Genomic DNA, 20,901 nt, shown 5'->3' with positions numbered 1-20,901 from the left:
GTACTGCAGCATCCAAGTAGAACAGCGGGAATGTAGTTTGATTTACATTCAATTTAAAGAAGAATCAATTAGTTGATTGAAAGAAAGTTATTCTGCAATTGAGTCAAATTTTTCAAAGCAAAAATGACAAATTCACTGGTTCCAACCTCTCAGATTAAGCATACATCTTCCATAATAAAAGTATTTGTAAAAATATTGTCTGACAGTTTATAATGAAAATAGTTGCTGCACTACTTGAATAAGCATATTCTTTATTATTTGTGCAGTAAGGTCTGAGCAAATGTAAGCCTTTACAATGGACCACAATGATAAGGCTATTATAAAAGAGGAACAGATATGCGACAAGTTAGCAAAACCTGAATTTGAAAAAGGAGGCCAGCAGCTGCATTTGTTAACCAAAACTCAGGAAGCTACAAAAAAAGTGGTCAAGAGCGAAACAAGTCAGTAGTTTAGTGCTTTTTATTAGAGATAAGGAGACGATACAAAACACCCACCATTCAATATTCAGGCTAAACTCTGACCGCTGGTCTTTCATATACACATCGCTCCCAATCAGACCATCATAACACCAAAGTTTTAATTCAAGGAGATCCTGGTTTAACAAATACAAGGAATGTTGTCCGTTAACTACATCAAATGGTTTTTACCCAGAACTGGAAATAAAAAGGAAATCATTCAAATTTTGGAAATTGCAGGTCAAAAAAACCAAAACAAATAAACGGAATAACAAAACGAAAGAAAAGAATATATATATATTTAACCGTGTTTGCAAAGGTTGTGATACATCTTGTGATTAGTTCATACTACAACTAGCCTCAACTACACACAATTACAAAACTTAACTAGAAGTTTGGCAAAAAAAAAAAAAAAGTAGTTGGAACGATTATTTGTCAGGATTCAATGGTTGGAAAACTAAATGTTATCGTCTGTCCCTTTCTCCGCAATCATTCAAATGAAACCTGGAAAAAAAAAAAAAAACCCTGTCTTTGAAATATGAACAATGTGTATTTTAGTTTTAACATCATCATCCTTCCTCAGTTGTATCTTAATGTTTTTTCCTTTGTGTGTGTGTGTGTGTTTTGTTCATATTCTTTAGGTTGCGTGAACTGGATTGACCGTCTGCATTTGTGGAATTTCTTTTTTCCCCTCAACTGTCAGTTGAACCCCAAGCCCACCCACAATTTCCCACCCCAAGAGTCGCGCAAATGGTGCCGGTTCTGCCCTTCTCCATACCACACTGGAATGAACTGCTAAACCCAACAGATGTGTCTGAAAGGCCTCGATCGAAGCCAGAGAGGGGGGGACAATATTTATATAGGGGCTCCTTCCAGGCTGACTACTGACGAGCCGCCAAGCTTTTCTGCCAGGGTGTGCCGGTCTTTGAGGTCTTCCAAACCGTTCACCTGCCACTCGTGCTTAATACCTGAAATAAAAAAAAATGATTCCAAACATGTCAGAATTACAACATTTTACAAGTATTCAGACAAAGAATTAAAATCTCACTGCATTACGTTTTATTATTAATCGTAGTCAGAAAATAGTGAAAAATGTCCATCCCAGTTTCTCAAAGTCCAAGGTGAACATATTCAATTTGATACAAAGTGGAGAAAAGCAGGAAATCTCCCCATTTCAGAAGCTTGAGTGAAATATTACTTAAACAATTAAAAATAGTTGCAGATTATTTTTTCATTGATCAACTAATTGTTGCAGCGCTACAATAGACCTTCAAGGTCAGATAAAAACATTTTTTTTAAAGACCACAATATTGTTCGATAGGAGCAGGCAGTTTAATACATGGATAAAATCCTCTATCATGGTATATGCAATATAGATTCTGAATCCAACAAACTAAAAAGAATATAGTTATTTACCTTCAAATTTTCTCTTGATAGCATCTTTTGAGCTGGCATAGATCATCTTGCTCTTCAAGGGGGCATTTTCTGGAGCCCTGCGGGTTGGGGAGAAACATTATTAAAGCCAAATGTTGTTTAAACGGTGGTCATAAACCCTTTAATGTCTGATAATGGTAGCCCTCACCAGAAGATAAAGACCAGATCCTCCTTCTTTGTTTCTTTGGTCTCATAGGTGGCGTCGTACAGGGCGTAGCGGCAGTCGTCAGGGGGCAGCATCTTCACGAAGTGCTGGTATGGGTCCTGGACGGTGGTTCCCAGGTCTCCCAGCAGGATCTCTTTGCCGTCATCCAGAACAATGTTCTTGAGGTCCTTGCTCATGCAGAACAGAATGGCCTTCTTCCTCTTCCTCTTCTCTTCCTCCTTCACTTGAGCCTTACGCACCTTCATGTCGTTGAAGACTGCGATAACTTCATCTGTGACTTTCACACCAGAGGCCTGCGGAGAGAACAATCGGTTAACTCAGCTTAATATATTTATAGCTTACTGCCATTTCTGCAACGGCCCATGTTTTTTCAAAACTGATGCTGAAACATCCCAAAAAAAAAAGTTATAGTATTTTGGGTTATTTCTTTTAATAAATATAGCAAACCAGCCATAATAGTCATGTGATAGGCTACACCATAAAATGTTAAGTAATGAAGATTTTAAATTTCATTATTATGGTCGATTCATTTTCTTAACATTTTTAATTACTTTATTTATTCTTCAAGTTTTACTTTACTTTTAAAATCACCATTTTTAATCAAAGGTTCTCTCTGGGTGCCATTGGTTAATCTTTCCTTCTCATATTTACTTTAGTTTATTTTGTTAATGAGTTCTCAACCTCATGAGCTGAAATAAAAAGTTGAGTGAAAATATATTTGAAGTCCATTATGTTTTACAGGATAGAGAATATCCATATCAAAACCTTTTTTAATTCTTGTTTACTTAGTGCTGTGATATTAAACTAGGCTAAATATAGTTTAGTGACAGACCAACTGTTAAAGAAAGTAGTCGTTAGTCACTTTCAGCCCTACTCCACAGTGACAGTTGTTTTCCTGAAGGATAAAGCCTTTTCCAGTGTTCAACAGGCCAGAAGTAACTATTCCAATAGAGTAACTACAGTCATCAGGCTGAAGAAAGGCCTGAGGGCAGCATGTGACACACCACACACAAAATGAAAAGGTGCGGCCGTGACAAGCTGTTAGCCATGGAAGAGGAAGAGTTAAGTTGTGTAATGCAAGCTGAAAATTAGCTTATGTCAGATTCAGTCAGTATAGCCTTTTAATTCCTAAATCTTATGTATAAAAGAGGCCAGCTTGCAAAATACTTAAAAAAAAAAAAAAAAAAAAAAATCACACACACACGACCAGTACTGCATGTCCAAAGTCCATCTCTAAACAGGAATACTAAATGAGTCCAGCTAATAGGCGTGTCCAAGTTTCTGCGACTAGTAGGTATAAAAACATTATGGAACTTCTTTCAGAGGGAACAGCCATATATCTCTACCATAAAGATGACCATGTGGGCGAGGTCAGGAATTAAGTGTTTAAGCAGCAGGGTTCAGTCTTAAACAATGGGGCTTCTGTAATAATATAAAATACAAGTCACAACGCAGAGTCACCGCTGCTCTATAACTCCCTCAATCAGGTCTTCTGACTCTGTTTAAGACACTGCATCACAGGAAAACTGCAGTCTCAGGAGAAGACAACTGCCACCTACCAACAACGTGTCAATGGAAAAAAACTAAAAAAAATGAAGGAAACAATAGAACAGGAAAGACGGAAAAGGAAAGCAACTGCTAAGCAGAACAGGCTGGCACTGTGCGTTTGCTCAGGGCGTAAAAGACCTGTATGAGATAACAGTGAATTTTAGAGTAATAATTAACTAGCAAACAACCATACTCGCTTTCTTAATCCCAATACAATAAGTTGTACTTTGCTATAATGGCAAACATGGAAAAAAATATCCAAGTCTGTCCAAAATATGTGCTGAGGTTTCCAAATGTCTATACTCTTTGCATACGAGACAGCACATGACACACATCATTCCTCCTCTGGGGGGGAATGTTGAGGAATAATTATGATCATATGATTTGCAGTTCTCATTATTCTGTACACAAACGTCATCTGTAAAGTCAAAATATTTTTACGTTTCCACTTTCTCCTTCCTTGGTTTGGCATCATTTCCCACAATAGCTTATTTTTTGTTGTAGCAGCGATCTTAAATCACCATGGTGATCACTAAGTGTTAGCCTTATCTAATCTTAACCACGGATACTTTTCTTTACAAGTCAAGGTTCAAGTGACTCAATACAAAAAGTCAGTCAAAGTTTTGAATCTTTTTTTTTTTTACCCCAGATTTTTTATTTTATAAATACAGTTAAGATTACAGGACTCATAGTTCTGTGTTTGCTAGGGAAAATGGCTTCTGACTATTGTCAAATATTAATTGAAATACAAAAGACCATCTCTTTGGAACAATCACCATCACTACAATCAACATTATAGTTATTCAAAACACATTTGAAAAGGACTGATAGCATAGATTAACAGTCATTGGATTTCATCGTAAAGTATCTCAACTTGTAAACAAATTTCTAAGTAAATTGCACATTTCTATCAATTTTGAATGAATTGCATAGTCTGGAAACTTAATTATGCAAAAAAAATTTAGTATGACAATTGATATTTAATAGGAGATGTATCTTCATAAGTCATATTTAGTTGACATCAGGTTGCAACAGTTCAGACTCAATGAAAAGCTATATTATAGGTTGATGTTAACAAAAATATTAAATTGTATCAGATATTATACTATGAATTTTTATTTTATGAGTTGCCCAAAACAAAACGTTTGATGACTAAGTATGAATCAATATACTACTTTGGTATTGTAACGTAGTTTAATGGCGTAATAGCAGTGCGTTTTAACTGCTGTACAAATTAGATGCGCAACTAAAATAAGATGCGCAGTACCGACCATGAAGAGACAGCGGCCCATTAGCTTCAGCTAGTGGAGCCAACACTGCCAAACTACCGTTACATAATGGTGACAATTCCGTCAAATATATGTGCTACATCCTAATTAGTTCATGGCAAAATTCTCCCATGGAAAATGGCAGGAAAATAAATCTTATTGCAGAGCTGTTATAATACAGCTCAAAACAAAATGGTCTTTGCACCAAATTCAGGGTGGGGCCACGAATGCAGCACACGCACGTGTGTGCGCTAGCTTGCTATATAAAAAGGCAAAGCTCTGGACAAATGTTTGTCAATTCACACATTTAGTGGCACACAGCAACTCGCCCATAAACCTACACATGATCGATGTAGTGTCACTTAAGGCGAATAGTCACCTGACTTAGAGCACGTCGACAACCAGCATCTAAAATACTGTTAACTAGGGAGCCTCGTACAGACAAAGAACTAGAGAATCACAGCTACCGCCAGCCATAATGGGTGTCATTTTCCGCCTTTGCTAATGTAGCTAGTTCAGCTAACAAAACAGCTAGCTAGGTTAGCCCCGGGGCGCAACTGCACCTGCCAGCGCTGCTGTTGTGTGGAAGAAGCCTCGACGAGCGGAGACATAACAGAAACATGATGCAGAGAAAACACCGAGAACAGCGTCATGACAACGGTGTGTCGTTATCACAGACAAGGCCCGGGCCGCTTTTTGTCGGAGAAACACGGAGAGATGAAGGAAATGGCGCCAGTTGTTTGGGGCCGTTAGTAATTTTCCTGGTATTTTATCACAATCTTGTAGACACTAAGGCACATTAAATCACCTGAATGTTAATGCGGCGATGTCATGCTGTATGAAACCTATGTTAGCGGTGCAGCCGCTCAGACAGCGGGGCAGTTCCTGCTTAGCCCAGGCGCTAGCTGCCGCTCCTGCGGCACCGAACCGGCTTGCTACGTTTGATGGTAAAACCAACACCAACATCTATAAATTAAACCAAAATCGACCACAAACCTCCCCAAATCTCGAGATTACGTCTGTATTAGACAGAAGAACCACCGATAGTACATACAACGAGATAAAGACGCAGTTAGACCTACCATGGCTGAAGCTCTGAGTAGGTCAGCGTCACTGTGGAAATTGAATAGACTGTGATGATGAATTGTCGGTCTCGCTCACACACTGGATACACAACGTGAACGAGCTTATAAGCGCGTCCTTGGCTCGAGCAAAGTGCACGAGCAGGAGCGCATGTCTGTCAACCCTGATTGTCCGGCGGTATTGTTTGCTGCTTTGCGTTTACTATTTACTTGTTTATTTTGTTACATGTGATAACGAAGAGTTCCGAAAATCTAATCAAATTATGAATTAGCTTTAATTCAATATATTATATATACAAATTAAACTGGGAATACCACAACAATAATATTCCTCTCATTTACATTTGAACATACCATTGACCGCTGTTATTAAACATTATACTATCTGGCAACTGTTTGAGCGAAACACCTTTTTACCTCCTACGTTTTTATATTACATATCTTATTTCCCCTGTTATATTCTATTAATATTTGTATTTCTTTCTGGCGGTGGCGGTCAACAAGGGTGAGCAAATCAAACATACCAAATGGTTGGCGAAGAGTATTATGGGAATATGTGTTTATGTGTGTAGTTGACAAATAAACCTACAAATCCTTAATAATGTGATGTACACAAATATAAAATGATCTAATAGTGCTCAATTAGTGCCCAATGTATTGAATCACGATTATGATTAAAGCTGTTGGTCGGAACACACCACATAACAAGCTTTTAATGCAGCTTTACCTTTATTGTTTTGTTTTGTCTTGTAACCTATTAAAAATCATGAAAATATACCCTAAGTTTATGTAGCCATTATTGTGAGTTACGCTGTAATTTCAGTACTCAAAGACGTAAATGCATGCTATTAATTATGACACCAATGTCGCGAGGAGAGATGAATAAGTAAAGCTTTTGTGCTGCTGCTGTTTTAACCGACATTCAGCAGGCAGCCAGGCGAAAAGTGTTTTTTAGGATGGGAGGTAATTCTCCGCCATCCATCCCCCTTTCTCTCCCTCCTCTCCCTCCTCTCTCTCCCCTCCCCTCCCCTCCCCTCCCTGCGGTTTTTGTTGGACTCACTTCCATATTTGGAAGTGAACGGTGAGCGGCGGCGGGCGGTCAGTGCACGCGCTTCGCTCACAGCACGAGGAGGGTCGGGCCACGACGCTCATCACCATATAAGGAAACAAGGGACACGAAATTCGCTGTAGCAAATTTTTGTACTCGGCATCGCGTTGAAGGGGAGAGAGAAAGACAGACAGAGAGGGTCAGTGTGAGGATGAGAGGAGCAGTGTGACACATCCAGCAGGGGGCTGAATACACACATTTCTCCGGAGAATAAAATGATGAATAATATCACAGCTGAGGGCAATTCATACCGAGTGCTGTTGTTGTGTTGTGGGATATGAGGGTTTTACATTAACGGCGATGCGGTTGTAAACACAAAGCCTGCGAAATATGACCCACATCCATTATGCGGCCAAACAAGCAATAAAAACGCCACTAACTCAATAACAAAACACATGAATGGATATACACTCAGTGGCCACTTTATTAGGTACACCTGTCAAATCTAATGCAATCCAATACTACAGCTCAGTCACTCCCCTTAGAAAGATAGTAATGATCAGTTGTGATGGTATTTATTGAATTATATTATATTATTGAGGTAGTAGTTTTCAGCGGTGATGTACTGGACTACATTACTTGAAGAACATGAGGGAGGAAGAATATTAGAAACAGATTTCAATATAATGCAGACAAGTTCAGCACCAACACTAACCTCAGTAATAATCATAACGTTGAATTATCTCTTTTCGGGAACATTATAATTTTCCTTAATGTATAATTTGTGGCAGATCATTAAAATGTAGAGATGTACCTAATCTGTATAGATATGTCCGTCATCTGTGAAGCACTTTGAAATGCACGAACCTGTAGGAAAGGTGCTACACAAATGAAGTTTGAATGATTGTCAGTAGCTTCTACATTCATAAAATATTGTATGAATATAAACTGTTTCAATATCTTATTTTTAAACAATAGGTATTACATACTGCATATAACTGTAGTTTCACACATCCTACTGTACATATTAGATTAGATTACTTTTTATTATAAGTGCACAGAGTACAAGCACTGGCAAAACGAAATGCAGTTTAGCATCTAACTAGAAGTGCAAAAAGCATTAAAGTGCAGAGTATCCTAATATACAGTATAATAAATATAACAGAAAGGGGTATGTTAAAATATATACTGTACAGTATGTGCAGCAGTTATTGTAGACAGTATCACATTACATGCTATGTAATGGTTCATTGTTTATATTATATTACATACTGTAGCCTTCATATCATGAAATGATATGTTGTATATTGTTCAAATTGTATAAATCATAGTTATATCCCATCATACCATACATATTCCATACTGGTTTAGTGTTCAATCCTTCATATTAATAATATCTATATGCACTTCTCTAATGCTAAAAAGCATTTTGTTGTACTCGTACTTATTTTGTGCAATTATAATAAAGTTTAATCTAATCTGATTTAATCTTATCTGAGACAAATATTCAAAAGCAATTTGAAACAAAACATGTTGTGGCTGCACACTCACATGAAATAAAAGCCTGACATACGTAGTCATTGTGCAGTGTCAGAACATCAGAAATAATATTCTGTGGTTTCGGTCACTGCTTTGCCATACGGAAAGTGTTTCCAACGGGGAACCTGCCAAAAGATCCGATATCCTCTTTTCAGTTGTGTACAACCTTTACGACGGTTTTATCCCTGTGCCACTTTTCAAAGTTAAAACAGCTGAAAGAATGGATTGGAAAGGTGCATTTACAGTTTCAAGCTTTGTTTATTCTTTAGAAAACAGCATTTCTCAAGTCAAGGCCACCATACCCCTGCAACAAGAGACGAGAACATGAGCAGTAACTACAATAGTGCATGCATTTATCCACTTTTGGAATGAGCTGTTTGCAAAAAGCACCAAAGAGGAGGGAGAGTGCAATAGAAAGTGCTTGTAAAACATCGTTCCTCCTCTTGTTGAAAGGGACAGACATGGAATGTGCAAAATGATGGTCAAAAATCCTCATCCTATAGATTTCCACATCTTTTTTTGGCCATGTATTCTTACCACATATACCTACGGTATGTAATCACTGTGAGGTTTATTGTTTATCAGCCTTTTCGTGTGTCCACTCTGTGTTTCATTAAAGGGAATATATGGTTTAGTTGTTGCGACAGACTACATTATCCCAGTTCTGGCTCTTAAGCATTTAGTATAAAAAATAAAAAGCCTTTTTAAATGCCTCTCATTCCACTTCTCTAGTCCAATGTTTCTGAAAGTATCTGCCTCTCATAGCAAGAGATGTAGGGCATAGTTGCAAATAATCAGCGTCCTTTAATCCAATGCCTGATTTATTCTGAGTTGGCCTGAGAAGCCCTGCTTGGCCTCACAAAAGGAAAACTAAAACCAAATAAATCCTGTGTGTAGTCGACCTTTTTAATTCCCTGTATGACTGACTTTGGAATAAATATTGGTTAAATGGCTGCAGGTAAACGAGGACCTCAAAAACAAGTCCACATGTCTTATCTTTCCTTTTCTGTAGTGTGGTTTCAATATAAGTTATGCAACCATTACGTGCAATTCATTTGAGGCAAAGCTCTCTGACCCATGCACGCAATGGTTTCAAGCTGGGTTGATAGACATGCATAGTGATTATTTTACCAAAAACAAACAGTTTTTACATTGAAAAAGATTTATTTGACTAATGATCCCATTAAAACCTTTATGGAGAATGAGTAACTGAAATAGTTGTAATGACCTTTTTAGCTGCAGCCAAATCACCGATGTGAACGATGCATCACAGTGATCACAGAGTTTCTCACAGTGGAGCTGATAGCACAGGCTACATTAAAAGCATTACATCAGGAATTACTTTCTGAGGTGCAAACATGGCTACGTGTTAAAGATTGTTGACACCTAGGAAATATGATCATACATTATCCGTCCAAGTGCTGCGGTTTAATTTTTTATAAGTTTCCAATGCTTTTTAGTCCCGCCAAGGAGGTTATGTGTTCGCTTGTCAGCAGGATAACGGACAACTTGACCCTGGTGGAAGGGTGTAGTATGAAGTAGTAAGAAGCCAAGAAAGAAGCCGTTACATTTTGGAGGGGTTTGGAATCACGTGGCGGATACATGAATTATCTTTAACTTTTGTTTTAATTGTGTGGACGTCTGTCTGTTTAAACATCATGCTTGTCATTTGCTCCATGTATGTTTAACACTTGCCATGTTTGCGTGTCAAAGTGTTTTCTCACTGAGTTCATTGTGGTATAATAAAATATAATTAAAACTCTTTGGCTAGTTTTATTATGTTGTGCGTTCAACACCTTTTGAGTATTCTAATAATGTATCATCTTTGGAGTTGGAAAATTTTGCAGCATATAAATTCCTATATATATATATATATATATATATATAAATTCCTATATATATATATATATAAATTCCTATATATATATATATATATATATATATATATAAATTCCTATATATATATATATATATATATAAATTCCTATATATATATATATATATATATATATATATATATATATATATATATATATATATATATATATATATATATATATATATATATATATATATATATATATATATATATATATATATATTCCTGTTATATATATATATATATATATATATATATAAATTCCTGTAATATATATATATATATATATATATATATATATATATATATATATATATATATATATATAATTTAGCAAGAAGAGTCTAGAATATAGTATCAAAATCTACAAAGTGTAACATATTTCCATTAAGGAATAAACGGCAAAGCACTTGAGATTCAATGGAACTCCCATTACATGCAGCTTTCAAAATCTACTAAGCTATACAGAAAGTGCGTATCTTCTTCTCTCTTCAAAGTAGACCCTTCTAGAAATGCAAATCTACATAACAGAATGGAATGTTTTTAAGGCCACAAAGTAAAAAAATATAGCCACAAAGAAATATGTATAAATGTATAAGCTTTAAAGCCAGCATTTCTTTTTAAAGGTAACACGATATACTGCAAAGCTTTGTTTGAAAATCACCCTGACTACCCCTGTTCGTACAATAAACAACCAAGTAAGTGTTTTAAGTTTAAAGGTAAACATGAACTTGTCTATTAAGACCAATTGTAAACTTGTAAAATGATGGCAGTGTCAATTTAAGACATGAAGAATCAATAAGAGGGATCGGGATGGTTTAATTCCCTTCCTCAGTGAATCCAGTCACCTTTAATAAGCCTGTACTTTCACAGGCAGTTACGTGCATAATAAAGATGCTGGTGATTTGGCATCATGTTTGTACCCTGTGCCAAATGAGGTTGAGCCGCATGTTTGTTCCAATGGGTGGTATGATAAGGCTTTAGTGCTGAATGTGTGCTTGTGTTGTGCGCTGGTAGCATTGCATCAAGATTACAAAGGTCCAGAGGTCCTCTAACTGGATTTCTTGAGGGCTCCGGCTCCTGCACCTCTCGACTTGTTCAACACCACAGTGGCCTGAAAACAGAGGAGAGAAAAAAGTGAGGACAATTAAATTGGTGGCATCAGTGTTGTGGAGTAACTAGTTATGTATAACGCTGTTACGCAATTAAAATGATAAAATAATTAATAGTTTTTTTATACTTGTTCACCGCTTTTTGTCTGCCATTCATATCAATGCACATTGCTCTAAGCAAACTAAGCCTGCGACCAGCTGACCACGCCAAAGCGGGTGGCCATGTCGTCGGACAAGAATGCCTTCCAGCTCCAACATTAATGCAAAGTTTGTTTACCAGCAGTGAAAATGCTGACAACATCGAAACGCTTGATCTCAAACCTGAGGAAACGGTTAACGGGTAACTTTGTTAGAAAAGTAATCAAATGTAATAAGGGACATTACTAGTAATTAAAATATTTACATTACTTATTAGATTTCTAATAGCGTAACTAGTAATCTGTACCCAATCACATTTCAGAAGTGACCTTCCCGACACTGAGTCGTCACACTGCGGGAAGTGTTTCTTGCAACAGTCGCTGTTCTTGTTGTGGTTAATTGTGTGAAACCTCTCAGCCTCATACGTCATATGTCGAACCCCGTCAGGAAGAGTGGAGTCAATCAATTCAAGCCACTTCTGGTTTCATGTCAGTAAGAGGATATGAACTTTAAACAGCCTCCGAGGGCTTTTAGTCTCTCACTGTGGTTAGTTTCATTTTCCGTTTGCGCTCAGTTGATGTTGGATCCAGCTTATACTTTGTAATTCTGTCTGTTATTTACTTAAACAAATCTACACATTAATTGTTTCAAATAAACTTAAGACTTTAACAGCTAAAAGGTAACGTGAAAGGGGTCAAAGTGAAACGTATTTCCGCGTGAAACAGAATATGTGTGTGTGTGTGTGTGGACATTAATAGACATTAACATGTGAACACACAGATAATTATCATCCAACTCTGCAGAGATGCAGTATTTTTGTTTCTCATTGTTTTTAAATACACTATGTTTACGTTTAATGGTTCAGTCTCATTTCAAGAAGCACACAAGCTCTGATAAACCCGCTGTATGCAACAAACTGAGCAGATAGCTGGTGAACACTGTCAACTCCAATAACAGTGCATATAAATATTTATCCCTCAATATGGATATTAATTTACTACATTCTTGATTCTATTAATTTGCAATACTGTCAACCACTAAAGTACATTACTTTATATCTTATTTATATTTTAGTGTGTGTGTATATATATATATATATATATATATATATATATATATATATATATATATATATATATATATATATATATATATATATATATATATATATATATATATATATATATATATATATATACTTGCACTATTTTATGTCTTAGATTCTCATTTTGCTTTTAATGCATATTTTTCTTTTTTTAAATACATATTTAATGAGCATTGTTGGAGGGAGCCTGAGATCAAAGATTTTCCAAAGACTGCATGTCTGTAATTAATGTGCATATGATAATAAAAGGAAATTGAAAAAAGTATTTGGCCCTTTTCAAGCATTTCAACCCTGCCTGAGAGACATCAGACATCATTGTTCTCACCTGCTCCAGGACGACACCTGCGGCCTGGTCGATGGCTCCTCCCACATTATGGTACCGACCAGAGTAGCGGATGAAGGCCCACGTCAGCATAGACATCATGACCACACCCAGAGTGCAGTCACACACCAGGGCGAAGGTCGACAGGCCAACGAAGAGCAACACACCTGACAGCACGTAGAGGAGGCACACCAGGACAAACAGCACTGCAGGCGTTCGGAAGGCGCTGAAGAGGTTTTTTGACTTTTACAGGAAACAGATTAAGAATTAATGTCCCAGCCTTAAACAGCAATGCAAGCCAAAATAATGCACTACAGTCAGAATAACTTTGCACAGATAATGTACAATACACAAAATAATTTGCTTCCTAAGTGTAGTCAGAGGTCGTTTGAAATTAGAGAAAGCCAATATTCATTTAGGGGAATGGGTATGTTTAAAAGAAGGGTACATATAAAGAAAATATTTATATATAGATTAACTTGTGGAATGGTTGTGACAAGGAATTAAGAATTATTAAACTTTTTCTTGTTTGTGTAAACCTAGTTAACCTCGTAGAGTTGCCTTTGTTTTCCCCTTTAATGTAATGCCTTATTGTTATTTATTTGTATGTGCATTCCTGTAGGGAAAATTGTTAATAAGGACAGGCACAAAGGGTATCTCATGTTTTTTTAAATAGTCTCTTACCTGATTGTGCTTGCTGAGTGACTCCCACATCTCCGTCAGCTCAGTCTCCAACTGTTCTTGGTAACCGTCACAAAACTCTTGCCCGCCCATCTTCTTGGTGGAGGAGAATTTGTGAAGAGCCTCTCCTAAGTAAAAGTGATGCTTTTCCACCAGAGAGTCGGGAGACACGTAGGGCAAGTCCCCCCCACACACCTTAGAGAGGAAAACAAAGAGGAAAAAAACGAAAGAAAGAACGTTTGTAGTCAGGATTATAAGAAAAAACCACTCTTATGTCTTTATAAAACATTAAAATGAACGCCAGTGTGAAAACTAACTAAGATGCAAAACTATTACCTTCTCCATGTTCTTGTTATACTGATCTTTGGCTGTTGCCACGGCTGCCAGGTTGTTGGCCTCGGCTGTAGCCTGTTGAGAAACAGCCACATGTTAAATGAATTGGAGTGAAAAACAAAAGAAACTCTTATGTTGAAACTTCTGTTAATCCTGCACATACCATGAGCATACTCTTTGGCTGTGGTAAGTCTTCTCCCTGGTAAATCTTAATGTAAGCCTGGTAAGACAAAAAATACAATATTAGAAATGAAAAAACTAGTTTGGGTTTAGCAGGAGAACTCCGATGGAGCAGAAGTTACCTTGAAGTACTCGAGCAGGCCCCTGCAAGTCACTTTGTTTCCATTTATTTCCTTCTCAGCCAGGCGGTCGGGATGCAGCAGTTTAGGGATCAGGCTGCTCAGCTCCTCTTTGAACTCATCGGCAACAGCTGACAAAATAAATTAATATCAAAACGAAGGACAGCACTCAGTATTTTGGCATTCTGCTAAAAAAGCAACCTTAAAAGTACAAAAATACAGAGTTACAAAAAAGCTTTATGAGAATAAATGTCAAGCACTTTCAAGGTACGTAAAAACAAACATGTACAGACTCTCCACACCTTTATTATCACATCTAAATTACTACTAGTTACTATAAATGCAATTTCCTTTATACCCACAGCAACCAATGTATAATGTCACTTTGATTATTTTACCAGCTGTTCATATAGTAAGAAAGTAGTATTGCATTGAAAAGCTCTTACCATTAAGTTGTCCCTTGAAAACAGGGCTGGTGGCAACATTCAACCCAGGGTGAGGTAACAAGAAGCAGGAAATGTTGGCGAAGCAGGAATGGATGTGATCCCTCACTGTTTGCAGCTCCTCATGCTGGGACTCATTAACCTTTAAAAATAAGGTCCCAAAACTCAGTATTTAAGATCAGCACAGTGTATTTATTATATTCTGCCAAATCAACAAGACAGAGTTGGTACCTGTAACCGTTTATCCAGGAATTTCTGGCCTCCTTTAAACCCGTAGGCATATTCATAGGGAAAGCTCCAGTCCCTGATTAGGAACATCAAAGACTGTAGGAAGATAATATAAGGTGTTAAATTTAAGATGTATTTAATGTATTAATAACAACAAAAAGAGTAGCAACATTAGCAACGAATGCATCACATCTTGGGGTTTCTCTTACCTGAAAGGGCTTTAGGAAGATCTCATCCATGGCCAGACGACCATACTCTGTGAACAGCTGTGAGGAGGAGGAATTGTGCAAAGTTAATACTGAGATGCAAAAATGTGGAGCAGCTTATGTTTTACAGTTATATAGTTACAGTTTTAAGACTTTTATTTTTTATTTCCTGTGGCTTAAAGGTTAAAAATGCTTCAACAAACACATCAAAGAAAATGTTTTGCATTATATTTCTTAGGTTCACTCTTTTTATCAAAGTTAAATTCAAGGACTTTTCAAACATTTTCAAGGTGGTAAATGACAGTTATTATATACTGTATGTACAGTATGCTGATTATTTAACTTCTTCATCACATTAAATCAGATGTTATTGTGCAATAAACAACCAAATGTATGTTTTGTTCATTCTACAGAAGGGTGACAATTACAAATTTCAACAGTTTCAAGCACTTAATAAAAAATCCAAGCACTTTTCAAACCTTGAAAACATCACATTAAAAATCAATAGTTTTCAATGATTTCCAGCTCCCATACAAACCCTGTTTCACACTTGTGTAAACAGACCTGTAGCTGCTGCAGGTCGTCCTCCTGTATGTTCTGTGACAGATTGTAGATCTACAAAAGAGAAACGATGTCAGCATACATTACAAGAATAATGAGAAATTGTGAAATCAGTGATAATCAGATAATCAGCCACCTGTACTGAGCTGGTCATGGTGCTGAGGGCAAAGATGGTGGCGCAGTCCTTCACGGTGGACTGGTTATCAAAGGCTCCCTGAGTGTCCATCAACAGTACTGCCACCTAAAGGACACAAGATACAGCACATGACCATGAACATGTGTGACTCGAGTTATAAAATACTAAACTTTACCGTTAGAAATATTCCAATTTCTTTTTGAAATCTCCCTGTTGAAAAGCTGTTGAATTGAATATATCCTTAAAATCAAACAAATAATAAAATTCAACCAGACATGAAGTTATCGGCATTGATGCAAGATGATGTGTCATTTACAAGACAAACTATGGCTCGTGCAACACTGTCTAACATGCAGGGCAACAAAAAACTGCCGTTTTCATTATAATTATAATGTTATATCATGATCATTTTCTATTGATTAATTAATTGTTTAGTGTATAAAATGCTCATTGGAATTCCCCAGAAGCCATTGTGACATGTTCAGATTGCTTGTTTTATTCAAACAAATAATGCAAAACCCTCAAAAAATATAATTTACAATCATATAAAACAGAGGGGGGAAAATAATAATAATAATAATAATAATAATAATAATAATAAGCTTTATTTTTATAGCACCTTTCATACAAGAGTTGCAGCCCAAATGCTTTACAGCAAAAACATAAAAATTGTACAAAGTTATACAGTATTATTAGTATTATAGAGCATTTACAGAACAATAATCACAGTTTGGATGTATATGATATATTTACACACCATGGTCCTCTCATCAAGCACTCAAAATAATAAATAATAAAAAAACTATCACTCCCGCCTATCATTACACATTACACTATAGAGGTACATCAAGGCGTGCTACCCGAGCTGAAGGGACTCAATTAGTTTCTCATTCAAACTGTCAATTATTTATTGAAATAGCATTAAAGAAATAGCATTAGTAAAATTGGAAAAGGCTAATAGTTAAGAGATAAAATAGCAGCTTTAATAAAAGCATTTAAATGAGTTTAAAGTGGCATAAAAGAGCAGCATTAAAGATTAAAGATAAAATATCACCATTAAAAGGCTAAAGTAAAGAGATATGTCTTCAGTTTACTTTAGAAGATATTGAGCGAGCTTGCCTCCCTAATGTCTGCACGTAAAGTGTTCCATAGCTTTGGTGCATAATTGCTAAAGGCTGCACCCCCAATTTTCTTTTGGATGTTTCTGGGAACATTTAATAAAGCAGTAGTGGATGATCGTAATGTTCTTGGGGGCACATTAGTTTATTAGAGAGTTGGCAGTGCAACTTGGTGCGGTTCCGTTTAGGGCTTTGTATACAAGAAGGAGGACCTTAAAGTCAATTCTAAAAGTTACTGGAAGCCAGTGTAGAGCAGGCTAACACTGGACTGATGTGGTCTCTCCTCTTGGTTCTAGTCAGCAGCCTCGCTGCAGCGTTTTGGATGAGCTGAAGTCTTCCGTTGTTTTTTTTGGGAGGCCGGTAAAGAGTGCATTACAGTAATCGAGTCGGCTTGAGATGAAAGCATGGATTAGTTTTTCAGCATCCTTTTGATTTATACATTTTTAGCTATATTTCTAAAGGTGGAAGAATGATGTTTTTGTCACCTTGTTTATGTGGGATTTAAAGCTTAGGTCTGAGTCTATGATAATAAAGTATTGAAAATGTTTGTCAGTTATAGATACTATGTTTCTTGATTCTACTGTAGTTTCCAGTTACATGTAAACATCCCACAACACATATGGTACAAAAATAAACAAATAAATTATTAAATACCTCTGTTCCATCGCTCTTTTGGACGAGGAAGACTTCACTCCACAGCTGGATGCCTGTTGTCTCCGGCTCTGAACCGCCTCTCCAAGAAAATCCAGTCAGCGGCTCATCATCCCCACCCAGCCAATTTTCATCCCCCTGCAGTTAAAGGATCCCCACTGGTTGGTTGATGCCATGGAAATCAGCTTATCTTCCTGGGCTACACACCTAACTTACACACCTCCTACTATTCAGTCTGTTATCTGATCTTTGTACAGCAAAGGTAAGGCCATGCATTGGGTAACTTTACAAGATATGTACAACAAAAAAAACTGAAGGCGTTCACATAGACTCCATTTCTGAATATTGGCATTGACTAAATCCTCAAATATTCCTGTTGAGTAAACTAGTTAGTTCACATGTTACAGCAGGGATGGGCAATAATGTGACGGTCACACCTTCAACACAAGCGGAGGCGCTCATTAGTTAACGCAACAATATTTCAGCAGCAAATAAGTAACATTTAAAACTCATTTACACCCCAAAAATAGCAGTATAATAAAAGGAAAAATGCCACAATATTTGTTCTGATGGGTCTAAAAGCGCTGCATTGTGTTTATTAGATGTTTTACATATGAAATTTATTTTTTACACTGCATATGTGTGTATGTCTTTGACTTGATTATGCTCCGTGTAGTTTCTGAGATACAGCCATGTTCTTGCCTTACTATATTTAGTCTTTGGGCACATTCCTAGAATGTACCGAGAGAAAAAAACGTATTCCCATGTGCCAAAAGACCAAAAATAGTATGATAAGAAAAACTCACTTTTCAGCCAAACGGTGAAAATGTTCTCGGATTTGTGATTGGACAAGCAAAGAGAACAGTTCCAAAGGAAATTCAACATCTCAGATGCGGGCACAAATGGGTTAAGTAAGTGATCATGACCTCTGAGAGATGCAGACAGATATGGAGAGTAAGATATAATGTCTGGGGAAGTGAGACACTAAAAGATCATGTTACAGTGTGACTCACATTTCTGTACATGTAGCGGAGCATGAAGTCAAGCAGGAAGCTCTTTCCCTTTCTGAAGGCTCCGGCCACCGACAGCACGACCACATGTTTGTCTTGGACCTCCGGAGAAAGCAGAATCCGAGACAAAGCCTCGGTGTCCAAAGCAAAGGAGTGATCCTCCTTACACACTGTGACGATCTGAACTGGGCCTCGTGTACTCGACATCCTTGAGAGGTACTGGTCCCTGTGACCATCACAGACAGAAACATCAGGTTGATACTAGTGCAAGATTAATTTCAGGGCTAATGATTATTTTTATTATTGATTCTGGATGAATTGTGTATAAAACTGTCCAGGCTGATAACAGTCCACACTGCACGATATGAGGAAAATATACGATATGCAATAACGCTGTCGAATATCTTTATAATGACATTACTTGCGATAAATAAACAGATATTAAAATGTACCTAGTTTAATTGTTTACAACATTCTTTTATTGAACCGGCCATAAAAGGCATCAATAAAAAGAAAGATGATATTTGCATTTTAAAGTGCCGTTTTATACAGAAACTCTCCTCCAACTAACAAAACAAATCCCTGAGGGCAATATTGCTGTCTTTAGCGATGTCATGATACTAAAAAAAAGAAATATATTGTCTAACCCTATTACAGTTTCACAAATGTGTATAGGTGATAAGTTATTATAAAAACTTTTAAAATACATTTTGTCAAGAAAACTAATGGGGAAAAACAGTGAAATAATCAATAATGACAATAGCCATTAGTTGAAGGCCTAAAAGTCACATTCCTTAAAGTTGACTGCTGAACCATGAAACTGATTTTTTTCCCAGTGTAACCAAGATATGAGATTTGGATGATAATCCCACCTAAAACTGTTACTCATAAATAACATTTTGCCTGCTGAAAAATCAGACATGCACTGGTCCTTCCACCAGACACAATATTTAGCTCTGTGTGAAGCCGACTGTGGGATGCTCTTATGGGTGTCATGCTGCTTTGCCTCCAGCCAGTGGATTCACCATGCTGTCCAGCACACTGCTAATTGTATCTGCCTCAATGGACTTCATTGTTGTTGCTCTGTGAGGAGGACGTCCTCTCTCCCATGAGGACTAAAACAGGGAGGTGCTTTCATAACAGTTTAACTGAGGTTATGATAATAATACCCACATCTCGCTGTCTCCTATCACAAAACAGCTCAAAAAGGTGTGGCAGTCGGCAGCAGCATGCCAAGCATTTCTCTGCAGTGAATGTGTTGCAATGTACAGAGAAAGTATGCAGCAATGAGACAAAACCACATTTAAAATCTGCCTACACTTAGTGATGAGCAAATACCACATAAGACAAGCTAAAACGCACATTACTTTCTCTATAATTAGCCTTGCTAGATCTTATAAACTGCCACTTGGCAGCGGTGGTGGCTAAGCTGGGAGGACTTCTTGTGCCAGTATGGCTAAGCTAAACAACTATGTAACGTTAATATAGATATATTTTTAAAAAACTCATCAGCTAGCTAATTCAGCACAGCAAAACATTGTAAACGGGATTGTTTAGTAGTCATCGGCTGTAGCTAATAGCTTGTATGTCTGCGTGTACTCAAACAAAAACATTAAAAAGCTAACGCGTATCCGTTGTTAGCGGTTAAAAGATACATGATACGTGTTAACGTTGCAGCAATCCTTTAAAATGTAAGTTAGCTTGAAAATAACGTATCTCCTTGCATAAGATGCTGTTTCACAGTGTGGTGTTACCTTTGTTGTCTTCAAACGGCTTCAACACAATCTCAAAAGAGTCGCTAAACGACTGATGCGTGACTTTTGACACTGTGGCATGAAAACAACTGAGAACTTTTTTCCACCATGAAACTCATACACTTCCGTCTTCATCCCGCGCAACCTCGTCTGGGAAATGTAGTTTTGGTGTTGTTTCCTGCTTGTATTTGAGTCTAGTCTACGAACTACACTATCCAATGTGGCAGCCCCGCCTCATAGCTATGGGAAATGTAGTTTTTAATGAAAAGTTACGAATACGGAACTACCGGACAAGTACTGTAAAACAGAAATTGGTGTTTTGCATATATACAAATCATATCTGAAATATTTCCATGGAAGAAAATAATAGACTGTAGCTTAGCAA

The 20,901-nt window shown here is 37.0% G+C and overlaps 2 protein-coding genes across 2 annotated transcripts; both read right to left on the bottom strand.

Moving 5' to 3' along the window:
- Window positions 1-441: 441 nt before the first annotated feature.
- Window positions 442-6,108, bottom strand: cfl1 (cofilin 1). The gene is made up of 4 exons (XM_029441110.1): window positions 5,954-6,108; window positions 2,038-2,348; window positions 1,872-1,948; window positions 442-1,423 (listed from the first exon to the last, which is right to left on the bottom strand). The coding sequence occupies exons 1-4, from the start codon at window positions 5,954-5,956 to the stop codon at window positions 1,311-1,313; spliced, it is 504 nt and encodes a 167-aa protein (XP_029296970.1). The 5' UTR covers window positions 5,957-6,108; the 3' UTR covers window positions 442-1,310.
- Window positions 6,109-10,753: 4,645 nt separating this feature from the next.
- On the bottom strand, window positions 10,754-20,672 carry LOC115014338 (atlastin-3-like). The gene is made up of 14 exons (XM_029441109.1): window positions 20,517-20,672; window positions 18,766-18,988; window positions 17,756-17,890; window positions 15,984-16,088; window positions 15,851-15,901; window positions 15,290-15,346; window positions 15,084-15,176; window positions 14,856-14,994; window positions 14,413-14,540; window positions 14,274-14,330; window positions 14,114-14,185; window positions 13,781-13,972; window positions 13,100-13,339; window positions 10,754-11,533 (listed from the first exon to the last, which is right to left on the bottom strand). Exons 2-14 carry the CDS (start codon window positions 18,967-18,969, stop codon window positions 11,471-11,473), a joined length of 1,536 nt encoding a protein of 511 aa, XP_029296969.1. The 5' UTR covers window positions 18,970-18,988; window positions 20,517-20,672; the 3' UTR covers window positions 10,754-11,470.
- Window positions 20,673-20,901: the final 229 nt, after the last annotated feature.

This window comes from Cottoperca gobio, chromosome 10 (genome assembly GCF_900634415.1).
Source record: "Cottoperca gobio chromosome 10, fCotGob3.1, whole genome shotgun sequence".
NCBI lineage: Eukaryota > Metazoa > Chordata > Actinopteri > Perciformes > Bovichtidae > Cottoperca > Cottoperca gobio.
Note: the sequence above shows the minus strand (reverse complement) of the source record. Positions and strands in the feature narration are given on the sequence as shown.